The following is a 19,924-nucleotide window of genomic DNA, read 5'->3' on the forward strand; positions in this document are numbered from 1 at the left end:
TCAAAACCATCACTGAAATTCTTTTTTGTGACTCAGGTCCTGTGTTGTTTCTACCTTACCATGTTCCTGGGCCCTCCTCTGTATCCTAAAGGAGATTGTAGAGAGATTTTTGTAATGGTCGCTTTGGGATTTGGAGATGGGACAGCCCAATTCCTGGCTTTCCACGGTTGTTTCTTCAGAAGCACTTATCTTTCCCCTTACCCAACTCAGGAGTGGTAGGCGTAAGAGAGAATGGAGAGGCACTCCATTTTAACAGCAAGAGTATTGTCATTGCAAGTAGACAAAGGTATACGCTAGCAAAAGGATCCCAGTAAGCTTTGAGATAATATTTGTAAAAGTGCTTATCACAGTGCCTGGCACATAGTGGGTGCTGTTTAAACGCTTATTTCCTTTCTCCCTTCTCTGTGGGAGAACTCTCTGTGGGTCCTTTACTGTGACAGAGGTGGGCTCAAATAATCAGGTGAGTTTCCTCATTCTGCCTTTCTTTTAATTCCCTCACTTTGAGAGTATTGTGGAAAATCTTTTTAGCTAGCACCGTATCATGTTATACCCATTATATACTGAATGATTTTGATTTTCTTAGGATCCTAGCAGCTTGTTAATTAGCTCAGGTTTCTCCCTGAAACAAAGATTCATTTTCAAACACTAATTTTCTGGTGGTGCTGTGGCTCCTGGAATACCACAATCTCTGAAGAACCCAACTTGAGGGTCTCCCAAAGAGTAATGGAAAGTCACGATGGAAAAAAGCTAGTCAGTCAGTAAACATTTATTAATCAACTATGATGTGCCATTTACTGTGCTAAACACTGAGAATACAAAGAAAAACAAACTTCTCCTGCTCTTAAGGAGTTCACAGACTAATGGGAAACAACATGAAAACAGCTATTTATAAAAAGAATCTATATACAAGAGAAATTGGAAATAAACAACAGAGAGAAGAGACTAGAATTAAGACGGCTCTGAGAAGGTTTCCTGTAGAAGATGAAATTTTTCTGGGACCTGAAGGAGCCTAGGCAGCAGAGATGATGAGTAAGAACATTCCAGGCATATGGAGGACAGTCAGTGAAAATGCCCAGAGTCAGGAGATGGCATGTCTTGTTTGAGAATAGCTAGGAGGCTAGTGCCACTGTATCAGAGAGTACCTGGAGTGTGGGGATGGGGCAGGGAGGGGCATAGATGTAAGGAGAATGGAAGCGGGGCAAATTGCGAAGGGCTTTGAAGACCAGTGGTTTTGTTTTTTTATTTGATCCTAGAGTGATAAGGAGCCACTGGAATGTATTGAATAAGGGAATGGCATGGTCAGACCTGCACTTTAGTATAAATATTTTGACAGCTGAGTGGAAGATGGACTGGAGTGAGGAGAAGCTTGTGGCAGGGAGACCCAGCATCCGGCTGTTGCCATAGTTCCAGGCATGAGGTGATGAAAAACTGTACTAGGGTAGGGGCAAGGTGGCAAGGGGAGAAAGAGGCATATACAAAAAATATTACAAAAGTGAAAATAAACAGGCCTTGGCAGCAGATTGGTTATGAGGAGGTAAGAGTGAGAAGTTGGGGATACAACCAAGGTTGCAAGCCTGGGTGACAGTAATGGCTATGTGTCAAGATATTGCCAATTAGAATTGTTCAGAAAAAGCAGTCCTGAGGATAATTATCATGGCTATCAATTGACAAATGAAAAACATTGCTTCCAATTATTACTTTTTAGAGAAATGTAAATTAAGGTAACTGAGGTTACACGTCACACCCATCAGAGTAGCAAAGATGACAGAAAGGAAGATGGTAAATGATGGAGAGACTGGAAACATATACATTGATTCACTCTTGGTGGACCTATGAATGAGTATAATCATTCTGGAAAGCAATTTGGATTATACACAAAAAGTTACTTAGCAGTACATACATACCCTTCATCACCTTTACCATTGCTAGCCCTATACCCAAAAAGAATCAAAGAAAGAGGAAAGGGCCCTATATGTATAAAATGTTTGTAGCAATTCTTTTTGTGATGGTAAAAAACTGGAAACTAAGAGGATGCCCATCAGTTAGGTAATGGATGAACAAAATGTGGTATACGAATGTGGTAGAGTCCTATTGTGCTCTAATAACTGAGGAAATAGATGATTTCAGAGACATAGGAAGGTTTAAATGAACTGCTGCAAAGTGAAGTGAGTAGAACCAGATGGACAATTTATATTATCAATATTATAAAATCAAGTAGTTTTGAAGACACTTATAAACTGGTGAAGAATGAAATGAGCAGAACCAGGAAAACAGTTTATACAATAACAACATTATAAAGACAAACAGAATTGAAACCCATAAGAACTGTAATCAGTGCCGTTGACTATCCACAATTCCAGAGGACTTAAGAAACATGCTATCCACACCCTGATAGAGAAGTGATGGATTTAGGGTACAAAGTAAGAAACATTTTTAGATAGTGCTAATGAGGGAATTTATTTTCCTTTACTGTGAATATTTGTTACTGAGAATTTGTTTTTCTTTTCTCTTTTTTTCAATGGGGTGTAAAAAGGTATAAGAGGGAGAGAAAATAGATTTCTATTCATTCAAAAAACTTTTAAATTGGAGGTTGTGCTACAGGTGTGGAATGTTATGTGTACTTTGAAATGAGGTCACTGTATTGTCAGTTTTGCTTAATTGTTTTACTGTGCTAACTCTCACAGGGTGTATGTAGTCTGGAAATGTTTGTAATGTAAAACCAAAACACATAAAAACTTTAAAAAAACTATCATTAGAGAAATGTGTGACTATGAAAGAGGTGAGCCAGTCATGTAGAGAAAGCAAGGGATTACTGGTAAAGAATCCACATAATGCATTGGTGTCCGTGTGGTGTTTATAGGACGGCCTCTAGACCTTAGAGGAAGGCTAGACTCTCATAGATGATTCACAGGAGGGCATAAAAAGTAGTTGCACAGCAATAGATGGCAGAGATTGGTCATGATATTCAGGTGAAGAAAAGACCTATATTGAAAAAGTCATACATTCATTGAAATACTGAAGTAGGATCCTTGTTAGACTCTTAAAACCCTGTTTTTGGCCCTCTTTGTAGTGAAGTAGGAGGTGAACTTTGGTGCTTCTGTAAATATCTAAATTCCCATCTTATTTTCCACATATCATGTATTTTTGTGTTGTAGATTTCATTTTAGATTTGTTTCTGTATTTATTTTCTCTATACTATAAGCTTTTTGAGTGATATGCCCTATTTCTCTTTTCCTCAAAGTGACTTGTACAGTGCCTTATCTGTAGTATGTGCTTAAAAAATGTTTGAATTAAATAAGAGTGTTCTGATCTATTCATTAGGTAGTGGTTCAAGTATATGTTTTCTTAATGGTATCCTGGCGTGTAGTATTTGTAAATATAATCAGAAATCAATGTATTGTGCACATTTTTAACTTGCAGCAGTTCAAGAATATTGAGTCTTCATATTTACAGGAATGTTGAGAAATTCTTAAGTGAAATTTATTTTATCAAGGCAGACTCTTAATTATGCCAATTGAGAAGGAAAACAAAATTTTTAGTATTAACTATTCTTACCAGAGGATCCTGTAAAAATCTTATTTGTGCTATCCTAAAATGTTGTGGTACAAGTTTGGGTGATTGTTTCCTTTCAAGGAATTTGTATAAAAACAGAATGTCTCATGAGGGTTCAGTGGTAAGTGCAATTTTTAAATAAATGTACTCTAAAATTACATGTGCTTGTTTTTAGTAGTATTCGATGTTTGTACTCTCCTTTGTTGTCTTCATTTTTAATAGGAAGGTGCTAGACTACAAAATAAAGAACATCAGTACAAGTTTAACATTTTCAATTATGTAAGGAATTTATCAATAAAATATCTGCAATTTAGTTTGATAAAATGCTACAATTAGTCATGAATTAATTCTTATAAATTTTTATCATGACTTGATCATGTGTAGCCAAGGGACCTGGAAATTTTTTCTGCCTTTTTTCATTTTCAATCATTCTCAACCCCATTTGGCAGTTATATACAACTGCTGCTCTGCAGACCCAGAAGTCTGTTTAATCAGTGTTTCTTGATCCAGTACTTCAATTAACATTAAACTACTATGTATAAATCACTTTCCTGGCTACTTAGGGTTTTCAAGAATTGAAGTAAAAAAAATTCCTGCCATCAGGGACATTATATTCTGTTGGAACTGGGGATTCAACCTATATATAGATAAGTCTGGGTAAGGAAAGATCATTAACAACTAAAGGGCTTAGGGGAGGTTAACAGGGGTAGTAGTACTTACACAAGCCTTGAAGAAAGATAAAAATTTTAATAAGCAAAAATAAGAAAAGGCATGGGAAGGCATGGTCAAATGCACAGAGGTGGATATAGTGGGTAAGAGATAATAAGTCCAGGATGACTTTTAGGTTGCAAGCCTGAGGGACTGGAAGGATGATGTCCTCTATAGAAATAAGGAAGGTAGGAGGAAGGGAGAGTTTGGGGGAAACATCATGAGCTCCCCTGATGGACATACTAAATTTAAGATATCTACTGGATACCCAGTTTAAGGTGTCTGAAAGGCAGTTGGAGATGCAAGATTATTCTATGTTAATAGTATTAATTATTAGCATTATGACCTTGGACAAGTCACAATTCCTCTGAGCCTGTTTTTTCATCTATAAAAAAAGAGAGCAATAGCACCTACATCTTATGGTAGTTGTGAGGATCATGTTAGATAATATATGTAAAGCACTTTGCAAATCTAAAAGCACTGTATAAGTGTGACCTATTCTTAAGAGATTTGCCTAGAGTCATTCAGCTAATAATTGTCAGTCAGTGCCAGGATTTTAAATTTGTGGTAAAAATATTGATATTTGTTCATGACCCCAAAACAATAGCCAAAAATAGGCCTCTTACAAGTTCATAATCCTCTTGATGGTGGTGGTGATAGCAGAGGGATATTTTTGAAAGGGAGTGGTAGATTTGGGTATTGGATTAAGTTGTTTTAGAACCTGACAAAAATATACTACTTCATATTTTTTAAAGTGCTCTTAAAGCAATAGATTATTCCACTAGAAGCTTGCTGAGTGCTTATAAATACTAACATGCATTTCCTTAAAAATGCAGCTTCCTATGTTTTTTGTGTGATTATATTTAAATATTTTTTTCCAGAAGCACTTTCAGTAGCACTAATAGCCTGCCACTTCAGCAATCCATTTTGGTGGTACTTAATAACCTACTTACTAATGCAGTTACTTAGCAAATAGAGTGGAGAGAGTTGTTAAGTGGACAAGGAATTAGCTGGCTAATCAAGGAGACTGCCATCTATGTTCCAACACAGTGCACCTATAATATTCTCATCAGTAAAACTATTATGAATAACATTTTCCAGCTGATAACACTGTTACAATATAAACTTCTTGAGGATAGGAACTGTCCTTTGTTTTGTTTTAGTATCCCTAGTGCACATAGTAGGTGCTGAATAAATGCTTGCTGGATTGTGGAAGAATAGCTTATCGTGATATCATGATGTGATTTTTTTATCATCTTCAGCATTTAGGACTGAGAAACAAAGCATTCAAAGGAAATTATGCTATTATACCTAGTGCCTTACAAAAGAATGATTAAGTCAGTTGTTTTTGTTTTTTTGGTCTAGAACTATTTTCATTGATTTAAAATAAACTCCCAGAATTGAAAATCCCACTAAACAATACAGAGAAAGCAATAAGCAATTGGTATTTGAGAGTCACCAGGCATACGCTGAAGTTGCCTTTGTTCTTTTTGTTCAGTCATTTCAGTCATGACTGACTTCTGTAAAATGAAAGATTTGATCTAGATGGCATCTTAAGCCCATTCTAGTTAAAAATTTGTGATCCTTTTGTATTCTACATTTTCACCATCTCATACAATTGACTGAGCAATGCTACAGTTTACTTTTTCATAAAATGACATAGACCACATCTATAAAGTCCCTTTCCACTTTTATGATAAGATGTTGTCTGTCCTTTTTACTTTTGTTTTATAGGTATGTTTCGAAAAGAAGAAGAACTAACTCCATCACAGAAAGGTTTAGCTGTAAGGTATGTTCTTTATAGTACCAAATTCTTAGTCTGTTGGTCTGTTGTGCTCAGTAGCCTTTCAAATTTAATATTTTTACAATGTATTGATAAGTTTAATCTCTTTCTTGGCATGTTCATTATGTTCTGTGGGAGAGGAAAAAAATGTTATGTGTGTATTATATGTGACAATTAAGAAATAAAAATATTCATCCCCCTCGTAAGCAACAAATACATCATCCCCTATTTTCATTCATTTATCATTCAAGTAACAAATATAAAATATCTGCAGAGCATTGTGCTGGATTCTGGATTTAGATGAAACGTAGCTCCTGCCATTGTGGATCTTACAATGAGGGGTAAAACACAAAGCAACCTTACTATAATATGCAATATTAGTTGCATTAGCACATTCAAGAATTGTAAAACCAAGTGTGGTGTGTGAGGCCTGAAGGAAAGGGTCACCAGTTCTTTGGGATGGGTATCAGGGAAGGTTTCATTGGGTGAGGGAAGGAGGTGCTTGAATTGGTTTTTAAATAATGATAGGAATTCAGTAGATGAAGAGAATATTCCCAGGAGAGGGGATCATGTGAATAAAGACAGAGGCCAGAGTGTACAAAACATTTCAGGAGGAGTGGGACTGGAATGGGGAAGAAAGCAAGGGAGTAATATAAGATGAAGCAGGGTAAGTAGGATAACATCAGATCATGAAGGGCTATGAATGCCTGGAAAAGGAATTCTAACTTTACACATAGGCAGTCAGTATCTTCTGGAGGTTTCTTATCTTTGAAGTGTGACAGACAGATCTGTGTGAAGGAAAGATTATTCTAGGAGTAGTGTAAAAAGTAAGTTGGATCTAAAGACAGAATAGAGGTGGAAAAACTTTTTGAGGAGGCTATTATAGTAGTCCAGGCAGTTGCTGATGAGGGCTTGTATAATAGTGATATCAGTGGAAATAGAGAGGAGGGGATAGATGAGAGATCTTGGGGAAGAGAAATCCCCAAATGCTGCCAAAGGTGAGGGAGAACAAAGCATATTTTAGATATGGAAAATATGGAAATAGGTGGGTTCATAGATAACAAGAGAAATCATAGGAGAATCAGATTTAGAAAGAAATATGCAAATAGATCATACCGGTGCCACCAGTGTTTTAGATTTTGCTGTTAGCTCACTGGCGATCATTGAAAGAATAGTTTCAGTAGAGTGGTGGGGGTCGGTGCCAAATTTCAAAGTTTTGAGGATAGAGTGTATTGTGAGGAAGTGGAGGCAATCTGTGTAGCCCCTTATCAAGATGTTTCACATTGAAGTGAGGAGAGAAGGAAATGTAGATAGATTGTGTTGGAAGTCCAGCATTTATTAAGTAACCTACTATGTGCCAGACACTGTGCTAAGAGCCAAGGATACAAAAAGGCAAAGAAACGGTTCCTCCTCACAAGGAGCTCACAGTCTAATGGGGAAGACATCACGCAAGTAGCTATGTACAAACAAGACATATATAGAATAAATTGGAGATCATTTCAGAAGGAAGGCAGTACTAACATTAAGGGGATCAGGGGAGACATCTTTTATAAAATAGAATTTTAGCAAAGACCTGAAGGAAGTCAGGGAAGCCAGGAGATGGAGAGGGACAAGGGAGAGCAGTATAGGAAGGGAGGATAGCTGGTGAAAATGCCTAGAGTCAAGAGTCGGAGTGTCTTATTCAAAGAACAGCAAGGACCCCCGTTTCATAGCATCAAGAGTATGTGGAGAGGGGAGAGTAAGGTGTAAGAAGATATATTGGTAAGGCAAGATTCATGACCTCAAGGATGACCATGAACATGCCTGTATGGTTCAGAATCACAAAGAATAAGAAATTCTCTAAGTAGAAGGCAGAAGTAGTATAATATTTCTTTAGACATGAGAGAATCCAATCCCAGGACCAGTAATTCCAGTTCCATACTGTAGCAATTATATTCCAAAACCAGTGAGCCCACCGCAATGTAGCAACAAGGAAATTATAACCAAGTATTATAGCAAGGAGCCAAGCCATCCAGCAACACCCCCCCCCCTCCAGGGCCTTCCTGTAAACAATCATGAATCCTAACTCTCAGCTCAGTACTCTCTCCTGCAGCTCTGCTGACTCCAAATTCCTTGATCTCTGCAACTCTTTCTTGTTCTGCACTCTCCGCTTTGCAGTCTCTCTGGATGCTGGCTGTCTCTCAATGTCTGCTGCCTCAGTGTCCTCTCGGTATCTGCTTCTGCATCCTGCTGCTCTCAGTTTCGCTGCTCCCAGTTCTGCTGCTTCCAGTTCTGGGCTCTCTTTTTATACACTCCTAGCCTGCATCTAATTGACTAAAACTCAATGTACATACCCTTGGCTCTGGTCTTAGTAACTCCCCTTAGGGGCCTGAGGGCTTCATGCCCATATCAGCTTAACTAGCAAAAGGGTGTAGAACTGGGGCCTCACACCTAGTTAGTGAAAGGAAAAGGTGTGGGCCTGCCTCTAATCAGGCCTCCCTTTGTTGGCCCCACCTGAGGCCTATTCAATGGGTGGGAAAGATCTTTCACTTACTGATTGGCCTTACAGAAGACTAGAGAGGTATGGGAGTGTGGGGGCTTTGCTCGCTGCAGGGGAGAAAGTTAAGTCTTTTAAAACCAAGCAGAGGATTTTGGATTTGAAAGTAATGGGGAGCCATTAGAGTTTCCCAAATGGGAGGAAGGGTGAATTGGTCAAATGTGTACTTTAGGAAGATCACTTTGACAGCTAAGTAAAGGATGGGCTGGAGTGGAGAGAGACCAACCAGCGGGCTAGGGCAGTAGTCCAGATGTGAGGTGATGAGGGCCTGCATTGGGGTTTGTTGCAGTGTCAGAGGAGAGAAGGAAGCATGTACTAGAGATATTGGGAAAGTAGAATCTTGACAGGACTTGGCAACTAACTGGATATGGGAGGAAGAAGGGAGAGCAGTGCGAGAGGGTGCAGAATTGAGGATGACACCTAGGTTGTGAGCTTGAATGACTGGGGGGGATGGTGGTACCCTTGATGTTAAGGGTTAAGAAAAGACTCCTTTAAGACTGAAAAAACCCAAGAATCTTTGTAGACAGATGAAGATACATGAGAAGGAATGATTGCCTGTTCAGATTCCTGGAGGACATAGGAAGGAAGGAGATAAAGAGAACAAGTAGATGCCATCAGCCAAATTAAGAATTATTCTTCCTCTGCCTAGAAGCAAGGAGAAGAAGTATTTGATAAAAACCAGTAAGTTTTGAGGAACAGAGGCAGGACTGAGGGAGCTTGTCACATGGCCTTAATCATCGCAATGAAGTTGAAGGCTAGGACATCCTGCTGACTATGGGAGTTACGAATACAGTTGGAAGCTAGAAGATAAAAGAATGCTCTGGAGCAGTCATTGTGCGCAGTGAAACAGGTAGCAGAGAAGGGTGGAAGAGAATGTGAAGCAGCAACAGGAGATCAGCCAAGATTAGGTAGGGAGTGTGGTATGATGGATACATTGCTAGAGCTGGAATAAGAAAAATCTGAGTTCATCTGCCTGCAGCCATTACTAGCCTTGGACAAGTTGCTCAATATTTCTGACTCTTATCTTCCTCATCAGAAATCGGGATAACAATAGATGCAGCATCTCTCCCCATGGTGCTGTTTTAGGTGAAACAATGTATGAATGTACCCAAACCTCAAAGTATTATGTAAATGTCCATTGTTATTGTTATTTTGTGCCCATAAATTTGCAGAGCACGAAATCAGTTCCATTTCATTACGTTCTCCAGCAAACTTAACTAATTCTGCAGCAGAATCAGAGAATTTGGTTGGTAAAGACTGCCCAGAGATGAGGATTCACAGGCTGAGAGTGATGGAAAATCATGAGGTCAGGGGTTATAGGATAGTGGCTAGTGAACAGGGGACTAGGGCTGTGTATGGATGCAAGTGCATCCAGAGCTTGGGACATAGCCTGGATTAAGGGTTCACGTGCAGATGCTCAGAGTGTGTGTAGTGGATAGAGAGCTGGTCTGGGAGCCAGAAAGACCTGGGTTCAGATCTCACCTTTGACACATACTGATTGTGATCTTGGGCCTGTCATTGTGCCCTAGGTAGTTCTCAAAGACTGTAAGTTGTGGAGATGATGCCTGCCTGCATTGGCAGAGGTGGTTTCCTAACCTAGGAGTTCCCTAGATGAATAAAATCTCAGGTCCTGGACCTATTCCCTAAGCAGGTCATGATAAGGAGAAAAAGAGGAAACTCGTCGAGAGAGAGAGACAGAGACAGAGAGAGAGAGAGAAAAGAGGTTGTGGTCTGTGGTCTGAGGGCAATTCTTGAGATCTTAGAGATGGTATATTTATATCTTAGATGTGGCTCCAGATCTTAGAGATGGTATATTTATATCTTAGATGTGGCTCCAGATCTTAGAGATGGCCTATTTCTGAAAGAAGTCTAAGATATGACAGTGCTAATATTTGGTGGAAGTAGGATGGATAAAGAGAAGATTGTTTTTGTAGAGGAAGTAGAGAAATTATGAGGTCAGCTTGTTAGAAGGTTTTTCAATATGAATATTAAAGTACATATGACAGTGATGACTAGAGATGAAGGGAGAAAGGGGAAAGAGGAAATCCATCAGCTGCATCTCATTTCTATTACAATGTCTCAAGGCTTGATACAAATAATAAAATGCATTGCCATGGTTTTCTTTGTTAATATCATGTTAATAGAGTCAGAAAATTTCCAAAATTTTGAACAACTCTGATTTTCACAAATAGATAACTTTGTTTATTGCTTTGGCTAATGGCATATTTGGAGATGGCTTTTGAAACAACAAACTAGATTTTTTTGGCCTAGTAAATGAAATTTTGAGTCATTATTTGGGCACTTTAATATTATACTCTTAACCGTTAATAGTGTGTGTGCCTCATTTTTATACAAGGGATGACTTAATCTTATAGCAGCTATCAGTTTTAATGTATGAAAAATGTTAAAATTTCTGATTCTCTTTTGTGACTCAAAAGTAGTTTCATTAAGAAATGTCCTGCTATATGTAAAACTGGAGCTAATAGAAGGCTGTTAGAAAAATAAGTTACGCTACATTACAATACATTAAAGAATACCCAAATGACAGTTAATAAAATTATGGAAAATTTAATTTTATTTGATCTATTAAATTACATAGACGGGATAACATCATAGTAGACTCAGAGAGGGAAAATTATGTAGTATAAATAGTGATGGCCTTAAAGTCAAGAGATACCCAGGTTCACTTCCTGCCATTGCCATCCCTGCTTTTGTTAATTAAACTTCCATTTCCTTATCTATAAAATAGAAAATATGGGTTATTGTAGGCATCAAAATGAGATTGTGTATGTAAAGTATGCTGTGAATTGTAAAACTATATAAATTTTAGTTATCATCATTATTATAGAATTGGTCAGTCATTTTTCAGTCGTGTCTGACTCTTCATGATCTCATTTAGGATTTTCTTCGCAAAGATACTGGACTGGTTTGCCATTTCCTTCTTCAGTTCATTTTACAGATGAGGAAACTGAGGCAAACAAGGTCAAGTGACTTTCCCAGAATCACATAGCTAGTAAGTGTCTGAGGCCAGATTTGAACTCATCTTCCTCATTCCAAGCCCAGTACTCTATCACTTGTGCCACCTAGCTATCCTCATTATTATAGTATAGAAATATAAATCTTTAGCAAATCTCAAGTTACTAAAGCCCAAGTACTTAAATGATTTTCCTGATTGTTATAAATATTGAACTAAAAATTATTTTAGCAAATTTCACTTTTGTTGAAGTTTCAGAATTCTAATCTTATGTCCTTACAGATTGTTACACCCAGTTTGACCGTGGTAAAAGCTAGTGGTGCTTTAATAACTGTGTTTTGTTTTGGTTATTGAAATGACTGATGATAAAAAATGGAGCTTAGTTGCCTGAGTACAAGAAGTTCCGTGATTCAGATTAAAATCTTTTTAGCAGGCTTATTGTAGCTCCCCTGATCATTTTTTCTTGATCATCAGAAAGTTTCTGATGTTTGACAGTAGAGGAGGGTGACAGAGCAGTGAGGAGGGTGGCAGAAGGGAGAGCAGGAGAATACACTTTCAGAATTTCAAGCAAAACACTAAAACTGTAAGTTAATAAATCTTAAAGCATTGTTCTTATTTCCTTGGTGTTGAAACCTAAAGGAAAACTATTCATCTTTTTAAAAAGTTATTAGAAATAATTTTTTATGATTGCCTTTAAACCTTGGAGGAGGGGGAAGAAGTGCTAAATGATTGTGTTTGATAGTATATTTGTGTGACATAGAAAATACTTTAGTCCCATTTACTGGAAATTAAATGTGTCTACTTCTTATAGGCCTTCCTTGCTATTTTTTTAGGGAGAAAGAAGTTTCAGATTAAGGAAATACATGTCCTAAGATCCTCCACTCAAACCCCACTTTGGTGCCTCGTAATGGCATGGAGATGACCCTGAAGTTCCATGTGCAAGCTCTGACAAGCCTTTCCAAACTGCAAGGGCTTCAAGGACAGACCCTATGATAGAGTATATTTATGTTATCCAAGGATCAGCCTAGCAAAATTCGGAGGGGTACATATCAATGCTTGCTGCCAGGTGATGAGATGTTCAGCCACAGGAGCTTTTAAAGACCTTCTAAGTCATAGAGAGGTTGTAGTCTGCATGAGTAGAGGAAATAATCACTCCAATGAAATCACAAGTTGTTGAAATATTGAAGTATTTCAAGATATTCCTTTTTATTATTGATAGCTTCTCATTTTTCAGAAGCCCATAGTCTCCAATCATAGAACTAGTCTACAAGACAAAAACATAAATTCTCTTCATTCATTTGCAACTTAAGATTTATCAAAATTATTAACTTTTTTCTATATTGAACAGCAGCATACTTGGACTCACAGTGTTTGCATAGAATAATGAGCAGACTACATAATAAAAATTCTGTATCTGCAAATTTTCGTAAATTTCCACATCATTATATATAATCCATTTAAAGTTATGCTATATAAGAATGAATACTTCTACAGAGATTTATGATCCAAAAACTCATCATTTAACTTTGATGCACTCTGTTGTTGCATATTCTTATTACAGGAATTCAAGCAAAATAAATCTCAATTTTGGAAATAGAAAAAACAGCAGTAGGAGGAATGGCTAGTCCTGTAGTAAACTTCTTAAAATATTATGCTACATCTTACAAGATGCTTGTCTTTGAATTCCAGACGCATGCCAAGTCTACTGGAGTATTTAAGTTACAACTGTAATTTCATGGGTATCCTGGCAGGCCCATTATGCTCTTACAAAGACTATATTACTTTCATTGAAGGCAGATCATACCAACTGACACAGTCTGAAGCAAATGGAAAAGAAGAAATACAATATGAAAGAACAGAGCCATCTCCAAATGTAAGATCTCTAAATTTTATGGGGCTATTATGTACCAGAATCAATTGCATGAAAAGTGTACTTTGAATTATTTATTTATAGACATCAGTATTTTCAAGTATATATGGGATTTGTTTTATCTAAACAAAAATGTTCAACATATTTTAGGATATTTAAATAGATAAATGTCTCTACCTGTTGTTGGTTTCATGAACAAAGACAAGATTGCTTCCCTCAGAAACTGTGTTAAATTCTACCTCAGGTGACATAGTTGATGCTTATAGGTTTATGGATTTAGAGTGGGGAGGGGGCCTTTGAGGCCATCAGTATAACCTGCTTTCTTTATAGATGAGAAAATAGGCCTTCAAAGCTTAAGTGATTTGCCCTAGGTCACCTGAGTAGTGAGTGGTGCCTTCATTATGTTACAGCAAATAAAATGAAACATTACTATTAAGGGAAAATATATTCAAAAGATGTTCATTGAAAAGGTAGTAAGACTTATGAAACAAATATCTTAATTATTTTTGCATGCCTTTGCTATATTTTAACAGGTAATTCCATAACAGACCTAACAGGACATTTAGATACCAAGAAAATATCTTTTATTTGTAATACTGCTGTATTTTGGCCTTAAAAATTATGTAACATATCCACAGAATGGGTATTATTAATCTTTGAAAGACCCTGGTATATCGAATATCAATAATATGCAATCAGACTAGTAATACAAACCCAGGATGAGAGGTTCTCAATGGTAATCTGACTCACTGTATGAGTCCTAAATTATCTTCAGAAGAAAAGCAGTTTGTTACTTAATGGCCATTCCTGTGAATAATACTGTTAGGTGGTACTTCAGAAGGCAGTTTTGTCTTGATTACCTTCATGTTGGAGTTTGAGAGGCTCCAGGGTACAAATGGGTAGAACCCTAGATTAAGAAGATTGAACACCACTTCCACCATTCTGTAGTTGTGTGAACTCAGGCAGTAACTTAACTTCTTTTGCCTTCAGCTTCTCCAGCTATAATACAGCTTTCATACCTAACTTATAGAGTTGTGTTCAGGAGAAAGTGTAATTGTTTAGGTGCATATTTTGTAAACTATATGGCAGTCTATAAATATTGATGATGATTATTGATTCCTGTCCCTGGCCACCAGCATGAAGCTGCAAGAAAGTAAATAGAAGTAACAGGAGTTACCCAAGAAGATCATGTAGAAAGTGGCTTCTAAAATTAATAAAAAATACTAATAGCTGCTAATTGTGTGTTGCTTTAAAGATGTTACAAAGTATATATTGGTTTAATTGGGAGGGTCCTATTGGATGCTTCACGAAATTCCTCTACCTTTTCCTTCTCTGCAGAAAATGTTGGATGTCTGTAAGCACTGCCATGGGAGATGACCAACTGTCCCACGAGATAATGTTTCTCATACTTGTGGACAAGTGATAAATAAAGCCTTGTCTATCACTTCTTCCATTTGCCTTTCCAGGAAGATGTGAGCTCCGCTTATTAACAGTGTAAAACTTCCTTCTGTTTTCTGGGTTTTTTATACTTAGGATTGTCAGGGTTGATAACAATGAAATTCTTCTGGTAGTATTGATCATTGGATGAGGAGTTCACACACAAAATGTCAGCAACTATGTTAGTTCATGGCTGTTTAAAAAATAAGGTGATTTTTAGAGTACTCTACCCATGCCCCTTCTTGCCACCCTGCCAGTGCTGTTACAAGATTGGAATAGTGGGTGTTCCACAAGACAAAGGGCATTTTGTATTTTTCTTTTCTTTATAGGTTGATATGAGTAAGGACTTCATTGCCAAATGACCATCCTCCAGGGAATGAAGCTTCACATTTAGCTAGGCTTGTCCTTGAAAAGCAGAGTCTGTACTTTTGCTGGAACCATAACTGAAGCCTTTCCAGCAGGTATAGAACTTTGCACAGCTTGTGGTCCACTGGCATAGCCGTTGAAAATTCCCTTCGATGGAGGAAGACATGTAGTCAGTAATATTGCAAATCTGTTTGAATGCTGAGATGTTACATAGCACTTTACTTCCATTATATATCTTGTGATGGTGAGAAAATCATGGGTTCTAGAGTCATAGGATCTGGTTTGGAATCCTGTGACTAATACTACCTGTATGACTTAATGTATGTTACTTCTCTCTGGGCTTCTGTTTCCTAAAAAATGAGGGAATTGGACTAGATGTTTTCTGAGGTCCCTTACAACTCTATACGGATACTGTGATACTATGGGACTATTTTATATAAAGAAAATAAATGCAAATATATACAGAGTAGTTAAATATAAAGTAGTTTGAAAGGGAGGGCATTAGCAACTGGAGGGGGGGATCAGAAAAGACTTCATACAGAAGATGGTATTTGAGGTGTATCTTAAAGGAAGAGAAGGACCCTGAGGAAGAGGTAAGAAGAAAGTACATCCCAGGTATGTGGAACTGCCCTTATACAGACCCATAGATGGGAAGTGGAGCAGTTGGGTGGTGTAGGGGATGGAACCCTAGACTTGGAGTCAGGAATCTTGGCCTCAAACACTAGTGCTGTTGTGAGAATAAATTAACTCACACTTTTAAAGTGCTTTGCACATCTTAAAGCACTATGTAAATGCTCAGTATCATCATTATTATCATCATGTGCAAGGAAAAGATAGATAGCCTGTTTGATGGATTTCAGATATAGGAGAGGGAGTAATGTCTGATGAGGTTGGAATTCAAGTTTTGTAGGGCTTTAAAAGCTAAACACTGGAGTTTATATTTTTTCCTAGAGGCAGCTGGAATCTATTGGAGCTTAGGTGAGTTCCGTGGTCAGATCTGCACTTCAGGAAAATTATTTTGACAGCACTATATATGATGGAGTGGAGAGGTGAGAGACCTAACGCAGAGACCAATTAAGATTAAGAGTCTATGTCTGTAATCTAGGTGAGAGGAGTGGAGAGAAGGCTTTGGATGGAAGATATTGTGGAAGCAGAAAAGGCAAGATTTGGTATCTGATTGGCTATGTGGTGAGGGAAAGTGAGGTGTGCAGGATAAAGCAAGGTTATGAACCCAGGAGGCTGGTAATTTAGATAAAAATCATCAAGTTTGTGAAAGGGAATCATTTGTGGGGAAAATGATGAGTTCAGTTTTGAGCATGCTTCTTTCTTAGATATAAAAGTTGCATATGAGATGCGTTACAATATAGGAAAAAAAGAATAATACTATGAAGGGAAAATAAGTGATCAGAAGAAATTGAGATTAGGAGTCAAGTACATTGAGTTCCAGCCAGAGGAGGAAGATCAGACACAGACAAACACAAATATTTAAACATACAAACAAATTCTCGGCATACTTTGCTTCTGAAAAGATGGTGATTTTAGAAACAGTTATGAGTGGATCCAAATTTTATCTAGGCATAGAAACATTTTTCCATAGGTATTAGCTACTTCCAGCTATTTGTAGCTTAGGAATAGGGTTACTATTTTTGAAGATTAATTTTTAGTTTTCAACATTCATTTCCACAAGATTCTGAGTTCAAATTTTCTCCCCATCTCTCCCCTCTCCCCAGTTTTCCCTCCCTTCTATCAACCCCCACCCAATCCCCTTCACCCTTACTTTCTTGTAGAGCAAGATAGATTTCTATACCCCATAGCCGGTATATCTTATTTCCCAGTTGCATGTAAAAACAATTTTTAACATTTATTTTTAAAACTTCGAGTTCCAGATTCTCACCTTTCTTCCCTCCCCACCCACCCTCATTGAAAAGGCAAGCAGTTCAATATAAGTTATACATGTGTCCTCATGCAAAACACTTCCATAATAGTCATGTTGTGAAAGACTAACTATATTTCCCCCTATCCTATCCTGCCCCCCCCAATTTATTCTATTTTCTCCTTTGGCCTTGTCCCTTTACAAAAGTGTTTGCCTCTGACTGCCCCCTCCCTCTGCCAGTCTGCCCTCTATCATCTTCCCCTTATCCTTTTCCCCCTTCTTTCCTGCAGGGTAAGATACCCAATTGAGTGTGTATGTTATTCCTTCCTCAAGCCAAATCCAATGAGAGTAATGTTCATTCATTCCCTTTCACTCCCTCCTCTTCCCTTCTCTTATAACAGTATTTTCTTGTCTCTTTTATGTGAGATAATTTACCCCATTCTATCTCTCCCTTTCTCCTCCCAATATATTCCTCTCTCACCCCTTAATTTTATTTTTTAGATATCATCCTTTCATATTCAACTCACCCTGTGCCTTCTGTCTATATGTATGTATATTCCCATCAACTACCCTAATACTGAGAAAGGTCTCATGAGTTATAAATATTGTCTTTCCATGTAGGAATGTAAACAGTTCAACTTTAATAAGTCCCTCATGATTTCTCTTTCCTGTTTACCTTTTCATGCTTCTTTTGATTCTTGTATTTGAGAGTCAAATTTTCTATTCAGCTGCTGTCTTTTCATCAAGAATGCTTGAAAGTCCTCCATTTCATTGAATGTCCATTTTTTCCCCTAAAGTATTATACTCAGTTTTGCTAGGTAGGTGATTCTTGGTTTTAATCCTAGCCCCAGAATATCATATTCCAAGCCCTTCAGTCCCTTAATGTAGAAGCTGCTAGATCTTATGTTACCTTGATTGGGTTTCCACAATACTCAAACTGTTTCTTTCTAGCTTCTTGCAGTGTTTTCTCCTTGACTTGGCAACTCTGGAATTTGGTTACAGTATTCCTAGGAGTTTTCCTTTTGGGATCTTTTTCAAGAGGCAATCAGTGGATTGTTTCCATTTCTATTTTACCCCCTTTGGTTCTAGAATATCAGGGCAATTTTCCTTGATAATTTCTTGAAAGATGATGTCTAGGCTCTTTTTTTGATCATGGCTTTCAGATTGTCCAATAACTTTAAAATTATCCTTCCTGGATCTGTTTTCCAGGTCAGTGGTTTTTCCAATGAGGTATTTCACAGTGTCTTCTATTTTTTCATTCTTTTGGTTCTGTTTTATAATTTCTTGATTTCTCATAAAGTCATTAGCTTCCATTTGCTTCACTCTAATTTTTAAGGAGTTACTTTCTTCAGTGGCCTTTTGGACTTCCTTTTCCATTTAACCAATCTTGCTTTTTAAGGCATTCTTCTCCTCACTGGCTTTTGGACTTCTTTTGCCATTTGTGTTAGTCTGTTTTTTAATGTGTTATTTTCTTCAGGTCTTTTTGGATCTCCTTTAGCAAGCTGTTGACTCATTTTTCATAATTTTCTTCATAAATTTCTTTTCCTAGTTTTTCCTCTACTTCTCTTACTTGATTTTCAGAATTCTTTTTGAGCTTCTTCCATGGCCTGTAACCAATTCATATTTTTCTTGGAGGCTTTCAGCGTAGGATCTTTGACTTTGTTGTCTTCTTCTGGTTATATGTTTTGATCTTCTTTGTCACCAAAGTAAGATTCTATAGTCTTGAGTTTTTTTACACCATCTGCTCATTTTCCTAGCCAATTACTTGACTTTTGAGCTCTTTGTCAAGGTATGACTCTGCTTCCAGAGTGGAGGGTGCTCTGTCCCAAGCTTCAGGGTTTCTGTGCAGCTTTTTTCAGAGCTACTTCTAGGCACCTATAAATTTTCAGTTTTTCTGAGGTGGTATGATCCAAGGAGAGGTGTTTACTCCTCTCTTGGTCTGGTCTGTGAGTGACCTCAAGCACTCTTCTATGCCCTGGAACTGTGAGGAGGATTCCTTCTCCACCGCCACAACAAGTTCTGCCACACCAACACTACTACTCACCCAGGACTGCCACCCAGTACTGTGACCCAGATCCAAGTAGGGCAAAGCAAGAGAATCCTGTCTAAGTTCCAGCAGAGATATCTCTGCAGTCCCTCTCTGATCAAATGCTTGACCCCTCCCACAATCTGTGGACCTGGAGCTCCAGAAGCAGCAGCTGCTGCTGCTGTTGCTACAGCCATTACTGCTGCTACTGGTGTAGCTGCCTCCTGGGGCTGGGGCTGGACTATGCTCTTCTCTCACCCAGGTCTGACAGAGTTTTCCCACTTACCTTTTATGATGTCTCTGCCATTTGTGGGTTGAGAAGTCTGGAAACTGCCACAGCTGCCAGTGATTCAGTGCCTTGAGGCCTGCTCTGACCAGTCTGCTCTGCTGGGTCTGTGCTGGTGCGGCCCATGTGTGTGATAGAAATTCCTATTGGCCTTTCAGGCTGTCATTTTGTAAGTTCTGTAGCTCTAGAATTTGTTTAGTCATTTTTTACAGGTATTTGGAGGGATTTGGGGGAGAGCTAAAGCAAGTCCGTGCTTTTACTATGCCATCTTGGCTCCGCCTCCAAAATAGGGTTACTATTTAGAAACTTTTTAAGAGCTTCTCATAGTTTAATTCTAATGAATAATTATAAATAAAATCAGGAAGATAAAAAGATATCATTCAAAGCATTTGGTTTTACTATACAGCTTGAGACAAACCTCTTTATAGTACTTATAGTACTATATAGTACTTTATAGTACTATAATACTTAACCACTGAAAATTCATTGTGAGCTTAAAGCTTTTTGAGAAAT

General features: G+C 37.9%; 1 protein-coding gene across 1 annotated transcript in view; it reads left to right on the plus strand.

The window, feature by feature from the left end:
• The window catches only part of MBOAT2 (membrane bound O-acyltransferase domain containing 2), a 185,909-nt gene that overhangs the window by 139,009 nt on the left and 26,976 nt on the right, over positions 1–19,924 (plus strand). The window contains exons 6-7 of the mRNA XM_036753079.1: positions 5,995–6,049; positions 13,243–13,426. Coding sequence (XP_036608974.1) covers positions 5,995–6,049; positions 13,243–13,426 — 239 coding nt within the window. The remainder of the gene's footprint in view (positions 1–5,994; positions 6,050–13,242; positions 13,427–19,924) is intronic.

This window comes from Trichosurus vulpecula, chromosome 3, assembly GCF_011100635.1.
Source record: "Trichosurus vulpecula isolate mTriVul1 chromosome 3, mTriVul1.pri, whole genome shotgun sequence".
NCBI lineage: Eukaryota > Metazoa > Chordata > Mammalia > Diprotodontia > Phalangeridae > Trichosurus > Trichosurus vulpecula.